Source organism: Periophthalmus magnuspinnatus, chromosome 17 (assembly GCF_009829125.3).
Source record: "Periophthalmus magnuspinnatus isolate fPerMag1 chromosome 17, fPerMag1.2.pri, whole genome shotgun sequence".
Classification (NCBI taxonomy): Eukaryota; Metazoa; Chordata; class Actinopteri; order Gobiiformes; family Gobiidae; genus Periophthalmus; species Periophthalmus magnuspinnatus.
In genome coordinates this window covers 12,335,729-12,351,883 of record NC_047142.1, presented here as the reverse complement: position 1 = coordinate 12,351,883, position 16,155 = coordinate 12,335,729, and the positions used below count along the sequence as shown (strand labels likewise).

At 38.7% G+C, this 16,155-nt stretch overlaps 2 protein-coding genes across 3 annotated transcripts; one reads left to right on the top strand and one right to left on the bottom strand.

The window, feature by feature from the left end:
* Positions 1 to 597: 597 nt before the first annotated feature.
* pgpep1 (pyroglutamyl-peptidase I) lies at positions 598 to 6,804 on the bottom strand. Its single transcript, XM_033981828.2, has 5 exons — positions 6,648 to 6,804; positions 6,207 to 6,259; positions 4,850 to 4,966; positions 4,054 to 4,286; positions 598 to 3,416 (listed from the first exon to the last, which is right to left on the bottom strand). The coding sequence occupies exons 1-5, from the start codon at positions 6,676 to 6,678 to the stop codon at positions 3,218 to 3,220; spliced, it is 633 nt and encodes a 210-aa protein (XP_033837719.1). The 5' UTR covers positions 6,679 to 6,804; the 3' UTR covers positions 598 to 3,217.
* Positions 6,805 to 12,407: 5,603 nt separating this feature from the next.
* On the top strand, positions 12,408 to 14,397 carry LOC117384671 (transcription factor JunD-like). 2 transcript variants are annotated; one of them, XM_033981825.1, is made up of 2 exons: positions 12,408 to 12,543; positions 12,971 to 14,397. In XM_033981825.1, the coding sequence occupies exon 2, from the start codon at positions 13,031 to 13,033 to the stop codon at positions 13,769 to 13,771; it is 741 nt and encodes a 246-aa protein (XP_033837716.1). In that variant the 5' UTR covers positions 12,408 to 12,543; positions 12,971 to 13,030; the 3' UTR covers positions 13,772 to 14,397. The 2 variants fall into 2 exon arrangements, with proteins under 2 accessions (XP_033837716.1, XP_055084346.1); XM_055228371.1 differs by having other exon boundaries at positions 12,911 to 14,397.
* The last annotated feature ends 1,758 nt before the right edge of the window (positions 14,398 to 16,155 follow it).

The window sequence follows — 16,155 nt, the reverse complement described above, 5'->3', positions numbered from 1 at the left end:
ACTAGAAAAGATTATGAGGGGGTCAGTGCACAAGGCAACAGGAGGAGGAGAGGGAGAACTGGGGGATACAAGTGAATGCACGAGGAGACAAGAGAGATCAGAGGGTGAAATCCTGTTTACTGCAACACAACAGTAAAGGGAATTCAAAAGCATTTTCTTTCTCCAACAAATTGGCCCCATATTAAAAATCACTTGAACTTTTCAGCATAAAATGTTGTTCTTAATATTGTTCACTGACAAACCATTAAAGGAACTGTATGTAGGCTGCACTCTAATCGCTTAAAAAAGTAATTACAATTATGACTGAACCTGGGTTGCCAGACCCTAAACCGGCATATACAGTACAGTTTTTCTTAGTAGCTTTTATGAAACTTTTATGAAATTTAATATCTAATTCTTACATAGAGTTCCTGTAAATAATGTATATAGTTTATAATAATTTGAGCTTTAAATGCTGGATAAAACATGACTGAGCAGAGAATGTAGAAACAAAGACCTGTACAAGAAGTCTTGAAATGATCACACATATTCAGAGTTAAAGGTACAGGGTTTATGAATGAAATCACATGTGGTTTAGTAAAGGCACAACAGACACAGTTCAGTACTAGTACAGTTTATTGATTGAGCTTGAAGATAACTATGCCTGAAAAGGCAGAATAAATACAGTAGTGCAGTAATCAAACACTGATCATTTGGCAATGTTTATTTCCCTGAGATACAAAAAATATAATTATTTTGAGAGGTTCTGTTAATACAGTGGAAGGACAATATTGATACTTTGCAGTGACATCACGCTGGGGGTGTTCTACATGTATCTCTAAGGTGCAATGTTCACCAGTTGTGGCACCATGGTGACACAATGCACACATTAGCAAACAGAAAAAAACTTTAAGACAGTTAGTCTGAATCTACAGTTAGCATCAGACCCCCAGAGAACGACGTCAACTACAAAGATCAATTCAAACATTGAATCATTACATGTAAACAAAAATGACACTTTCAAATGGTTAAAAGCTACAGAGTAAATCATGAGTCATTCGATTTTCTGTGGCAGCTGTGAATATACCGGTAATTAAATTTACTATGGTCTGATAAAGACTATTTTATGTGCAATTTAACAGATGTTCAACTCAATACAGTATAGAGCTCCACAGTCAACTCTGGTCCTGGAAGTAAATTTTCCATTCATTTTTCCCATAGACTTTTCCAAAAATTCAAATATTAAAAGTTTAAAGACATCTCGGCTAACTAGCTATGTGTTGCTATTATTATGTGTTAACTATTGTCACGATATTAAAATTTTCTATTTTGATATTAAGTAATAAATAAATACTTAATACCGTGGTTCTGAAACCATGATGAAAATAAAAATGTGATTTTCAATATTAAATGGGAGTACTTTCTTTTATATTACGTGTTCAAATGAGTATCTAGTAGTTTCTGATTTTCAATACTTTTGACATACCTGGAATACAACATATAGGATATTATTAGTCTGCAATTTGAAAACATATTATTATTATTATTATTATTATTTATTTGATTTTCTTATATATGCTGCTTTCCAGTGCATTAATAATTTGGCTTTGAATAAAGGAGCTGTAAGTGATTCTAAAAAGCTAATTTTACAGTTTGCAAAGGTCCAGAATTATTCCTAACTTCCATCACGCCACACTACTCGCAACAACAGTGTTACTTCCTGGTTTGAGGAAGACAAAAACACTTTATAATGAGATACAGAAAGCACATAGTGGTATCATTTTGACCCTAAGAGTTGCTTTAAAAATACAATTGTCTCCAGACCCTTTAATGTTGAATCTGTAAAAAATAATTTCCAATTATCATAGGCCCTAATTTAATTAACAAACGGTGCATGTCAGTAATTGGCTAATCCACCTGTCCGTCACCTGTCAGTCACGCCCATCACAGGGTTTTCATACTTTGCTTGAAATCATTTTTTGTTTGATTTTTTTCAAACCCAACTGCTCAAAAGGTCTCTACATTTTGCCCTTTTTCTATTTTTTACATTTTCCATATCTGCCAATTATTTTCCAGGTTTTCCAGAATTTCCAGACTCAGATCTTTGTAGAAGATTGAAGTGTGTATTCTGGATCCTAGGCAATAATAACCCATCATCACTTGAAAGCAACATATAGTTTCTCCCATTCACACTGGCATCTTCATGGTAAATAAAACAAATCTGTATGTTATGTTGTTTTCTGTGGCCACAAACTTAAATCTTCAACATAAACCTTATATACCATAATGTTAGTGAAGGACTGAATGGAGCTCAACAGTGAGCGCCCACACCCTGGTTCCAGAAGTAATTTTTCCCATAGACTTTCTGGAAAAAAAATAATATTAAAAGTTTGAAAGCTCAGGGCTAATCAGCTCTGTGGTAAGTAATGACAACAAGACCTAACCTTTTATTTAAAATCCGTTTCTTTATCTTTATACAGTGCAAAGTTATTACGTTTTGCTGAATGTTGCATTTTAAATGTGCTTTTTGGACTTTAAACAACCACATTATCAGTGGCAGAACATAACGGAGTAAAACTAGTCAATTACTGTACTCAAGTATACATTTTACTATACTATATAGTATATAACTACACTTTATACTTGGACTGCATTTGAGAGCAGGTATCTGTACTTTCTACTCCACTACATTTTTTAACTGAACTGAAAAGTAAAAGCATTTTTTATGGTAGTCTGAGACCTGCTGAAAAGTCTGGGGGTGTATTTTCAACGCGTTTATATTTTGAGCAAACAAAAATAAATAAAAACAGTTAGAAAAAAATATCTATTCAGTTGTTTCTCAAACCTCAGTACAATTCTGTATCAAAATCACTTCATTTAAAGACCTCAAAATCTGCACAAAATATTTTTTGCTGTTTAAATATTTTTAAACGGGTGCTTTACTACTTTTACTTAAGAAGATTTTTCATGTGATTTTACTTATATTGTATTATATAGTCTTTTTTGCTCCAGTATCTGTACTCTTACTTAAGTACCAGAAGTACTTCTTCCACCACTGCGCCTTATGGTTATTAGTTACCACATAGCTGGTTAGCCTCCGTAATGCCTTTTGACTTTTAATATTTGAATTTTTGGAAAAGTCTATGAGAAAAAATGAACATAAAATTCACTTACGGAACCTGAGCGGCCTTCAAAGTGGGCGGGACTGTTGAGCTCTGTAACCCAGGAGCATGAGGCCTCAGTGGTGCCCCTTGTGGTTGCAGTGTGCCTGCGCGTGGTCCCCCTCCAGTTGTCGGAGCATCTCTATGATGATGGTGCGCAGAGCGTGGCCCAGCTCCTCACTGCTGTAGGGTTTCCCCAGAGGCGGTACATGAATAAAGGCTGCACGGCCGTTCCCCACAAACAGAGAGGTGTAGTAGGTGTAGTCACAGAGGTACCTGCCAGGCCACATGAGATTAAAGTGGAATTAAACACTAAATCTACTTTTTTCTGCTACTGAACTGAGTACATGGTGTTTTAATAATGCTATCTACTGTTCCTAGTCAATTTTTGACATGTTTTATACAAACTTCTAAGCTTCTGCTGCCTTCACTGGCCTCTGTAAATTCCAATAGTTGGTGACATCACAAAAGACTGCCCTGTTTACTGCCAGATGTTTGTTATCAAAAAACAGCCCAAGCATCCAAGCAAACCGAAACAAACATGGTGATGCCGAATGATGTACTTCAAACTATTTTTGCAAAAATACTATATTTGTTTATGACAATGTGCAGAGGGAAGTGATTTGTGTATTTGTGGACAGGGAAGAGGAAGTTTGTGCTTTTCTCTCAACTGGATGTAACTCAACTGGTTTCTCGGCTTGTTCCGCTGTTGTGACGCTTTAACCAATCAGATTCAAATCTGTGTCAGGTGTTTAGTTTTACTTGAATATATGACAATAATGTTTGCCCTAGCATCAGTCCAGAATGATAGTACTTCTATGTTGGCTTTAGATTACTCATACAGCAAACATCGTACCAAGAAGTTAGTTCCACAATAATACTTACATTAAAAAAATCACTATGCGTCTCTCACCTGCCCGCGTCCTTGGACACTGTCACTTTAGCCCCGCCTCCAGCCTCACTGACACGTTTGCACACGGCCTCCATGTCCAACACGGAGCTGATGCACTCAGGCCCGTCCTCGATACAACACTCAGACTCCGGGGAGAAGCAGCAGTTATCCAGCCGCCTGTAGCCCTTATTGTGCCCACACTGCTCCAGCGTCACAGCCTTGGCCAGACCAGAGACGCCCACGTGGACCACTAACTGTGCACAACAACACAGGAACGAGTTAGTCATGAGCAGAGGTGGGTAGTTAGTAGTACATTTACTTGAGTAACTCTTAAAGAAATTGTACTTTTCTAGTAGCATACTTTTACTCCTAATTAATAATAATATTTTTATTGAAATAACAGTACTCTTACTTGAGCAAAAGTTGTGGTTACCCTTTCCACTGTGAGTAAGTCTGATTGTGACAAAAGCTTTATGTTGACAATATGAAATGATTTGAACATTTGTATTTCCTGCACTGCTTCTTCAGATATGATTTGGATTGTCATTTTTGTTTCTATCCTTTCAAAATACCAGATTCTGTGCATTATTTAATATTTTGTCCTTCAAATTATAAATCAGATGTTACTATTTAAGTCACTCTTAAGTATACTTTTTCACTCTTATGCGAGTAATTTCTTGAACCACTACTTTATACTTCTACTTGAGTAATATTATTTTGAAGTAATGTTACTTTAACTTGAGTACAATTTTTGGCTACTCTACCACCTCTGGTCAGGATTCATAATAAAGCCTGTAAGATTATATGTATTATTGACCCGTGGCTGGTGCTGTTCCCACATTGAAGGCAGTAGAGTCTGGACAGCCTGGTATTCCACTGGCACTTCACACACAAAGAGGTCTATGTCCTCGCCCAGACCTATTCGATCCAGCTCCTAAGACAACAAAAACAGACTGAATTTAAGACCAGGCATTGTTTCAGAGTCTGAATATTAAAATTTCAAACTCTTTCACTACTTCAATACTAAGGAATAGACTCGTTACTTAGTACTTGCTTTTATATTCCCATGCCTTATATCTGTGTAATCTCTCAGTCGTCCAGGTAGGTTCCATAGTAGTCCATGGGTGTATACTAGTCTATGTGTCTTATACTTGTTCTGATACAGCTCAAGATCATTCTAAAGATACTCAGGAAAGATTGATTTTGTGACTTTTTTGTAGTATCGATACCTTCTCAAAAGAGTATCTAGTTTCAATGCCAATTTTAGTATCTGATTTTTGATGACAACCCTTGCTCCTTGCCTGTAAATGCATCCAAAACCTCCTTTAGGAAGTCCTCAGATGCATCTTTTCCATTTATGTAGTTCAAATCTTATTTTAAAAGTCACATTGATGGGTCTTTTGTGAATGACTAATTGGTTAATCAAAAACATTATCAGCAGACTAATTGATCTCCTAATAATGGGTACTTGCAACCCTATAAAAGTCAATTCAGAATATTCTGAATACAAATGTGCTTCTAATGATATCTGATCAAATCCCTGAGACATTCTGCTGTTTTGATCATATTGGGATTCACTATTTGTCTATTTAATGCAGCACATTTTACCACTCCCTTCCCCAAGTGGTTCGTCTCTGTAAGGCTCTGAATGAGTGACAGCTGGATTTGACCAATCACAGTTAAGTGTGGACTTTTAGAAGAATAGTGTTGAATTTTACTTATTATTAAATTACAATTACTAACAAAACACTTAGTTACTCGTAGGCATGACAGAGAACCACCTCAGAGGCAGAGAAGCAGCTTTAGCAGCGTCGTAAAGACTCGTTTCTGTAGTTGCTGTGGTGCCATTCATTTCAGCAACTCATTTGTTGTTTACCTCTGTTTAAATGGTGTTAAAAAAAACATATCATTTGATTCTTTCATCCAATATTGACCAAAATATTTTTAACAAGTAACAGTAACTAACTTTAAGTAACTTCCCCAACACTGTGAAAGAAGCAAACTCTATTGACCTCTTTGTACAAGAACTGTGATCAAATACAAATCATGATCTGGCTGCAAGAAAATTGTGATGTATAGTTTTTCTTATTGTTGAGAGAATATTTCAGTATGTGATTTTCTCAGTCACTTAAATTGCCTTTGAACCTGTTGCTGCCCTGTCACCTCTGGATTACCTGCACCGCCACCCAGCTGGCATTCACCGCATGTTCTCCAAAGGGCTCAAACCCTGTGCAAAAAACAAACACAACACATGGCTCAGTTTCGTCTGTTCAGTTTATCCAATGCCCATAGTTTATTTTGTATTACTGTAATCTGTATCATGCAAACGAGGTGTCCCTAAGACATTGTAACTAGTACAAAGATATCTGGACATAACATTGTTCTCGAGTCTAAAGGTAGCCTCAGTTAAACATTAATGTACAGAGCCCACGGATTACACTGTAAAAGATCAACTACACAATAACCTCCGCGGTACACAGGAGTATTACGCTTTGTATTCTCATGATAAATAATCCAAATGTAGCAGTAGTCCTGTGTATTCGCTTCATTAGTAATAACAGAGCAGGTAACGGCCACAGGACTGTGCGCTGATTTCGCAGGATCTTTTCTCTTACCCGTGACAATAACTTTCTTCTTGTTGGCCATGGTCGCGAGGGACTGTCAGATCGCAGTCATAAGTTTGAAAACGTGCTGTAAATGGCTCTACAATAAAAAATATTCTTCAGATTGTCAAATCGCTCTTCCGCTGTTGTTTTCCTCGGACTCGGTTAGAAACAGCGTTGAAGCCGTAAACGGGAGACACCGCCACCTGCTGGACACGAGGAGAACTACAACAACAATAGAGGGCATGCTGTGACGTCACGACACTCCCAATGTTATATGAGTGTCAAGGGCAACCAGCGATGGGAAAAATACTTTCAAAGTGTGTTTAGTTACAGAATACTGAATACTCGAATCAAAATGCATTTTGTGTTGTTTTCTGATATATCTTTACACTATATCATAGTGTAAGACATAACATTTTGTACATAGATGTAAATAGTGTGTGATTTTGTGTGATGATCTATTTATTTATTTTGTTTAACACTTGACACTTTATTCTTATTGCATGACACTTATTCTTATTGCACAATTTTATTCTTATTTAAATGACTTTTTATTCTTATTCTTAAATTCTATCCTGTGGTTGTGGCATTTGTTAACTAAGAGAATTTCCCTTCGGGGATCAATAAAAGTGATTCTGATTCTGATTCTGATTCTGAACATATAACCCCAGACATCTTTATTTTTGTTGCACTGTTCGTTATGCATTAATTTATGTCTAATTAGAGATGTATTTAGTTACTTCTCAACACTGATAATAAGTAATGACATTTTGAGCTCAAACAGCTACAGTTTAATAACAATGATAAAAGTTTACAATTCTGATATATATTTAGTTTGTACCTGACTCTAAAACAAGTGAACAGTGAAACCTCAGGGACACTGCAGACACACACACATTTATCACTGATACAGACTTTGGATCAGACACAGATGAACTGAACCTTTTCTCCTTAAAAAAAAACAAACAGGTTTCTGAGTCTGTGTGGTAGGAGATGAATTATTGTGTGGTGAACTGAGCAGCTCCACAGACTAAGATAAAAAGGCAATAAAATGCAAGGAAACACATTTTGTCAGTCGTGCCGTTTGTACTTCTGCCACTGTTGGAATGTTGAGGAGATATTTTATTTGAACTTACCCCAAAGACTTGCTTATGCACGGGAACAAGACAAGACAAGATTGAGATCTCAGTAAATACATGTTTGTGTTTATTATGTTCATGTTCATTTGGATCAGTTCTGTCTACTTTACATTATGGTTCTCGCTGCTGTTGCAATGACCAAACTACAGAGATAAAAACGTGAATTGTGCCTTTAGCCTAAAACAGGTCCTCACATACACGGCACAACAAACATACATGGTACAGACGTTTCAATGTTTTTTGCTGCATTTTTTATTTGTAAGAAAGTGTCATGTTGTGAGCAGATCTGAGCCAATCACACAGTTGGTAAATGATTTGGGAGCTCACAGAAGTAAAGGTCTAATGTTTCCTCCTCTTGTTGTTGTCGTTCCTCTGGCTGTTGTTGGTTTGAGTTGAAGTTGTTCTTGGGTGGAGGCTTTTTTGAATTCTTGTCCTCTTTCACAGCGGTTACATTTAAGGATATACTGGTATCGAATATCGGTACTGGTACAAAAAAAAAAAATTAAAATGCTGTATCGGACATCAGCTTCAAAATACTGGTTCAGTCGATTTCCTGTTTGGTCTTGATGTAGTAAGAGTGGTCTTAGTTGTTCCAGAAAGTCTCATAATGTTTGAACTTTTACTGATACAAACCTGCTCTGTGGTTACTTGAGAGATAAATAACAGCGGCATAAAACATTTGGATCAGTTCTGTCTTATTTCATTTATGTTTTAAGGAAATAATTGCTGTTCTCAGTCTCTGCAGTGGTATCATTGATATTTGGGATCAGCAGATACTTAAAGCCAAAGTATCGAAAAAGGCATCAGAACTGCAAAAGCTGGACCAGTGCATCCTTAGTTACTATTGAGGTTTTCTTCAGTCTTCCCCTCCTCAGTTTTCTTCCCCTCCACAGTTTTCTTCCTCTCCTCAGTTTTCTTCTCCTCCTCAGCCCGCTTAAGAGGCTCATGCAAAGACACTTCCACGCGCATGAGCAGCTCGCTCTCGCTGCTCGCTGCTCTGACTTTGTCCACTTTGAGAAACGTCATGGACAAAACCTTCTGCATGGCTTCTTTGTCCAGAGCCCAGCCCTCAGCCCTCACTCATGGTTTGGCTTCGGAGCTCCGTGCGGCTCTGTGCGGCTGTGAACTGGTGCAGGTGTGATTATAAATGTTTATCACCAGATTATTAAAGTACATTAGCAGCACCAGTATGTCCAGTTTTATATGTCCTTGAAATGTATTCCAATCCCCATTTCAGTTCTAGTGCTGTCACTTTTTAGACATAGACAATCATGAGATCTTGCATTAAAACTTCCCGTATCAAAGTTTAACAAACAAGTGAGATATTCAGGCAGCCTGTCACATAGTCCTAGGCTAGATCTCTCATAATAATACATTTTGAAGCACAATATACAGATAAATATTGTGATAAATGATAATATTGAAACTACTTTATACCACTAATACAAAGCAGGACTGTGCACACAATAAATATTGAGCTGCACAGTACATAGCTCCAGCTTTCAGATATTGACCGATACGTTGATATTGTAATTATCATAACAGGTGTAGGTGGGGCAGGCTCCAGACACCTCCCAACCAGCACTACAGAGTTTAAGAGCAGTCTGTTTAAAGGTAAGACCAGTCTGCACTCTGTGGATTATCTGAGATGAGGAGATACAGTATAAGCCTTTGTGAGCCTGTAATTGTAGCTCACTGCACTGACCTGGAGTTTCATTCATGTTATAGTAATCCCATTGCTTCAATTTAACCCGTGGTGGAAGGTAAAAGTAGTAAAGTACTTGAGTACAAGTTTTAGATATCTGTACATTACTTTAGTAAATTGTGTATTATGTAAAGTGGATACTTTTTACTTTTACTTCACTACATTTGAGAGCAGGTATCTGTACTTTCTACTCCACTACATCTTTTTACTGGACAGAAAAGTAAAAGTATTTTTGTTATTGTCTGAGGGTTTATTTTTAACAAAAGAAAAATTCTATTCTGTCGACTGGGCAAAAGCTGTAGAGTGAAGACCTTTCACAGCTCATCCAAACGACTTCTTCATTTCTGGTCAGATTACTGGTGGATACTACCTTATTTTGCCTGAAGGCAGGAGTTAACCACAACTAAACTAACACACCTGTTTGTTCACAGTTTCTGTTTGTTGACCAGGTCTATTGAACTACACTAAGGGAGTGAAGATGGAAAGAAGCAGTAGCTAAATCTGGTACAAATAATCTTTTTGTTTGTAAGATTAATTAATTTGTACATGGTCCCTGACAAATAAAGAAAGAAAGAAAGAAAGAAATAAAGAGCTGTGTCTGAGTCATATTTGTCCCAAATAGGAGATAAATGACGTCTAAGCCCCATATTCTTGTTCAAAAATGGATTGCCATTTCTTTTCTTTGGCTAAGATCTGTACCTCACTGTCTTCAGAGGAGAGGTTAGTGGCTTTGAGATGGAGATGTACAGCAGACTGGGGTCCTGAGGAGCTCTCACAACAGTGTTGTTGAACATTCTCTGTTTCTCAAATATAATGCTCAATCAAAACATGGAAAACTATAGGGCTAGCCAGTATGCTAATAAGTGTGAGAGCACCCATCAGGGGCCTGAAAGATTATGCAAAATATGACTCAAGCACAGGTGTGTTGGTTTCAGTGTAGTTAGTTCCTCCCTTCAGATGGATGTACTGTCACCATCAATCAGACCAGAAATGAAGAAGCTGCTTGGATGAGCAGCCAAACATTCTCTCATACTCTAAACTTTTGTCCTGTTGACAGAATTGAATTTTATTATTATTTTAGTTTAGTTTATTATCATCATCATCATCATTATTATTATTATTACTTCAATATATTCATGTATGGGTATGATTGTTTTTTCTTCTCTCCCTCTTTGTTTATCTCCCCATTTACATACACAGTATCCACATATATCATACACACACGCATACACACACATACACACACACACACACACACACACACACACACAAATACATCCACATACTTAAGCTTGTCACATACAATTGTGAATAGCACCTATGTTGTCTGTTATGTTTACAAACCACGTTATGTCTTGTCACCTCTGTATATGACCGGTCAATATGTTTGTCTGTCTTACATGAAAAAAATAATCTGTTCATGGTGTCATGCTTGTGACGCTCTGATATTTTGGTAAAAAAAAATCGAAAAACAATAGACAATAATCAAATAGAAGACATATTGAGCTTGTGTCTGCTATATAGTTATAATCTACGACACCTGTGGATCATTATGTTATAATTTGCACATTTTAAATTGCAATATTCATTTAAAATGACCTAATAAAAGAAACAAGTTTGCTTTAAAAAACTGCTCTGCCCAATGGGAGTTTACATCACCGCAAACGTCATCACAACAAAACACCGCTCGCAGCCGAATCCTGCACGTATCATCGATCAAGAAAATAAAATTGGAGCAAGTATGTCAGTGGTGGTGAAAATGGGCGTTAGTCAGCAATATGGTGTCTTGAAAATAAGTGATTAAAGACACCTGCGCAAACAAATACACTTTTTCCCACCCACTGTTCCTATTGGTCACCCTCTGCACTGCCTGGAGTGAGGGACAGGTGGAGTTAACACAGAGCAGTGTGGACTTTCAAAAGAAGCAGATGCCTTTAAATCCCTCTTATACATAACACAAATATAGAGTCTTTATGTAATAATAAAAATGAAATTGTGATATTTATTTTTGGGCATATTGTCACCCTACATCATGTATTTCATATTTAAGCCTTTTTGAACACTTTTTATGTGAATAACAGTACAAGGAGCAACAAAGTGAGATGTTGTCCTGCTAACATCGAGTCCATGTTCTTTTTAGACTATGGGGGAGGATTTGACACTATAGTCTATTCTAGTAATGGGATGTTCTGAACTTACTAGATTCTTCCACTGAACACAGCACACTCATCATCTCCAGCAGTGGCCTATGGTGTCGCCACGATACTAAACTTTCAAGCTCAATTTTGATACTAAGGAAAAGACTCGATACTGATTCCGATACTGCAATGATAATAAAAAACACTCTTTATTTAGACAGTAGAATGTGATTTTCTACATTAAATTACAGTACTTTCTTTTATATTTCCGTGTGGTCTTATATCTGTGTAATCCCTCTGTCACGTAGGTTCCATAGTGGTCCATGGGTGTATACTAGTCTATGTGTCTTATATTTGTGAAAGATACAGCTCAAGATCATTCTAAAGTTATTCAGGAAAGGTTCATTTTGATACTTTTGACAGCTTTAGTGGACTGACCTTTTAGTTTGTTATCACCGATTGTTTACTTCTCATTTTTCTCTTCAGTGTTTTCCCCTTCCTCACCTTTACTTCTTACATTCATCTCACTGTCCCTAGTTTTGATAATGCTCCAGCTCCTTATATTATGCCTACATGAGAGGTGCAGGTTTTGTCAACACATAACTTTAGTTTAAGAGTACAGAAAGTCCGGTTCTGGGCCCACTCCTTTAGCTCGGTCCCCGCCCAAACTCCCTCTCCTCCCGAGATGACATCAAACCACAATGCATTGCACTGTTTGGAGTTTACCTTCCCGTCTCCATGGCCACGGGTGCGGCTCGGCCCCTTTATTCAAATGAAACCGGAAACGCGCGTCATTGTGGACCAATCTGTGCGCGCGGCGGTGACATAATGGAAATGTTAGACCCAAATCTCTCAGAATCTATCCCGGACTGAGACCGAGAGAGAACCTGCGCCCGGAGGACCAGAGCAGGACACCAGCGCAGGTATCAGGCCGTTCTATCGTGTAAACAAACAGAAATAGGTCAGACTTGGAGTTTAGACTCGTGGGACGTGACAGCTCGTCAGATAGCTGCTTGTTTGGTTTCGCTTTGAGTCTGTACGTGTATCTAAGTGCTGTCGACTGGCCCATTCGTATTTTGGAAGCTAAATGCACATTGTAGCTTAGTGGAGGCTAAATAGGCCTGTGTGTTGGGTTAAAGTGGCCTATTCCTCCTCGTTCAGTCTGTTTTTGTGCCCTGGGTCAGTTATGACGCAGAGTTAGATCTGTGATTCCGGCTTGTCCGGTTTACGCGCAGAACTTTGTCTCCATGTTAATATTACTAAGTTAAGACTTGTCTTTGTTTTCTACAGCTCCACACACAGCTCCGCACACAGCTCCACACACAGCTCCACACACATCTCCACACACAGCTCCACACACAGCTCCACACACAGCTCAGATGCCCGCCTGGTGCTGGATGTGACACGGACATGGAGCCCTTGTTCCCGGGTGTGTCTCAGCGGCTCTCGGTGGTAAAGAAGGACATTCCCGGAGCTTTGGAGCAGGAACAGACACAGCTCAAGCCCGGCTCTGACTCCACGGAGCTCGGCTTGATGAAGTTGGCTACTCCAGACATTGAGCGGCTGCTGCTGCAGTCCAACGCGGCCTTCCTGTGCCCCAAACCCGCAGAGGCAGAGCAGGAGTTCGCGGAGGGCTTTGTAAAGGCTCTGGAGGACCTCCACAAACAGAACCAGCTCGAGTCTGTGCACGCGGACAGACTGGAGCTGATGCACGCGGACCTGCCCGTGTACACTACGCTCAATGGATACGGGCACGCGCTCAGCTATCCCACGGACACCGCACAGTTCCCCCAGCCCTCTGTAAACCCGCAGCCTGCTCTGCGCCTAAAGGACGAGCCGCAGACAGTGCCAGACGCACAGAGCTTTGGAGACAGTCCACCGTTGTCGCCCATTGACATGGACAACCAGGAGCGCATCAAGGCAGAGCGCAAGAAGCTGCGCAACCGCATCGCCGCCTCCAAGTGCCGCAAACGTAAACTGGAGCGTATCTCTCGGCTCGAGGACAAAGTAAAGACACTAAAGACACAAAACACTGAGCTGGCATCCACCGCGAGCGTCCTGCGCGAGCAGGTGGCACAGCTCAAACAGAAGGTCATGAGTCACGTGAGCAGTGGGTGCCAACTGCTGCCCAATCAGGTGCAGGCTTATTAGTGCCATTACCTCTTCTCCAGGACACTAGTGTGAGGGCAGATGGACTGATGGAGTGGAGCAGGGGCTGAGTCCCTGAATGTGCCCTGTTTGGCTGAGAAAACATTCTTGCTTGTAGCACATGTCTTTAGGGCGGGCAGCAGAATGTTCAGATCAGTGTTGAACAGGACTCCTCCTCATGGACAATAAGACTCCAATGTCCTGGGACGTGTGATGGACTCTGTGTCTCATTTGGACAAATAGTGTTTGACCTTTGTCTCATCAAACCAAAGTTTATCACTGTGGAATATCGCCTAAGCTTCTCGTCACCAAAGTCCTGGATCAGGACCTGAAACACTGACACACGGTCCTCTAAACGCCGTCAGTGGAACTTTAAAGCCATAAGAGTCTCCATAGAGACAGAGGGCTGCTGTGGAAACTCAAACCAAAAGTGCAACCAAAGCCACTGTGCCAAGTGTATGACTCGACTGTTTACAAGCACTTACTTACTAATATAAAAGTATATATTACAATGTTCTATTTGATATATTTTATTGACCCTGCCCTTTTTGCATGTTTCATATCTTTTGTATATAACTCTGCTTATCTACATGTTTGTTATTGTTTATTAAATTATCACTAAAGCTGTTCACATCTTGTACTTTTTTAGATATTGAATTGGAAAAGGGGGCTGTCTTTACACTTTTTTCCCCCAAACATTTAATCAGTGGAGATAGACGAACAGGGCCAACCAAGCCATAGATGGTCAAACAGTTCAGATGGACAACACAGGAAGAGTAACAACGCCATCATGTGGAGAGGCTGGATGTAGTTTATTACTGTATTCAGGTGAAAGGTCACTTTCTACTGGATAGATATTATACACTCAAAAACTTCAGTTTCACTTTGTAAATGTCATTGTTGCACTAAAGTGTTAAAATAAAGCTTTATGTAGTAGGTGAGCTTAAACAAAATATCGGCCCAGGGATGAGATTTCAGGCCGATAGCCAATACACAAAAAGGGCGAATATCGGCCTGATATATCTGCAAATCAATATATCGGTCTATCTCTACTCTTGAGCCTGTTTCACTGTGGATCAGAAATAGGTCCTGAAGTTGCCATATCAATTGTCATCCAGGTTATATTATTTTGCATGGGGCTGGCAATTTTAACAGTAAGTAAGTTCTATGTGGACTACAGAGATGTTTAAATCCTCCAGAGAATCGGTGCAGTGTTGACTCGTTGACACTGTTGACCCAGGCAACAGATATGACATATGTAAAGGTAATTCTAGTTCCGTTACCTAGCAACTATAAGTTTTGGCCTTTGTTAACTATAATGTTAACAAGGGCCAAAACGTGTCTAAATTACACAATAGTTCAGATTAGACAAAAAAAAAAGGATAACAACATGTTTATTTTGTTAAATCAATGTTTAATGTGTCAGAAAAATGTATTCTTTCCTCATAAATATTGGATAGAATAGGCTCTGGGCAGAAAAGCGCCTTGCAGCTTCACTGTTAGCGTCACTGCTTCCTGTCCAATTGTATCTCTATGAGGTTTTTACAGAGTCATGATAAAATGAATATATATTTAAAGATGAGGCATTGGATGGGGAGCTGTGGGTGATAGTCATTGGCAACATGTTAAAAACTACACAAATAAAATAGAAAAAAGAAAGAGAGATGTTTTCAATGCTAATGCTAATTTTGAGGCACAATAAATATTAAAACAATACCACAAAGTATTCCACATTTAAAAACAATCAGATAGTCTTTATTTTAATTACTTTGAATTTAAATGTTTATTTTATATTTCATGCTTTTAATAAAAGTTAGGATTAGCTTTGAGACAGTAGTGTACTGCTGTGCTCAGAGCATGCACTTTTTAGAAACAGATCCTATTTTAAGTGTTGATGTTAGTTCTGTTTCAGAATTCACCACTACATCCTATAGTTTCGTACTATTCTTTTCAACTTTTTTTTCCCCACAAACTGCCACTTAACAGATGTGAAGCTATTATAAATACAGACCACAGGTACTATCCCACCAAACCAAATTAGAATTATAAAAATATATGAATCTGTGAAATGCACTTTAATCTGATCTGGAGACAGGTCAGAATGATGGTGGAATTTTGCTGTTTAACTGTCAGATCGCAGATGGCTTATGGTGTTGAGTAGTACTTTTCCCAAATACTTTTTTACTCTTGAGTAATTTCTTGAATTTCAAGTAATTCTACTTGAGTAATAGTATTTGGAAGTAACGTTACTCTTACCCTTACTTAAATACATTTTTTGGCTACTCTACCCACCTCTTCCAATCTGCAGAAAGATAAAGTTGAACATTTGTTTTACAAGTCTCTGCTTTGCATCTGAAATTATGACCTCACCAAATTCTAGAAAGTGA

What these genes read in the sequence shown, in the direction of transcription:
- LOC117384671 (XM_033981825.1), top strand. Translation starts at nt 13,031, where the DNA reads ATGGAGCCCTTGTTCCCGGGTGTGTCTCAGCGGCTCTCGGTGGTAAAG.
- pgpep1 (XM_033981828.2), bottom strand. Translation starts at nt 6,678, where the DNA reads ATGGCCAACAAGAAGAAAGTTATTGTCACGG. An exon ending in GGGAACAGCACCAGCCACGG is followed by an intron (nt 4,287 to 4,849) that starts GTCAATAATACA and finishes TGTTGTGCACAG; the next exon opens with TTAGTGGTCCACGTGGGCGT. An exon ending in GTGTCCAAGGACGCGGGCAG is followed by an intron (nt 3,417 to 4,053) that starts GTGAGAGACGCA and finishes GTGGCCTGGCAG; the next exon opens with GTACCTCTGTGACTACACCT.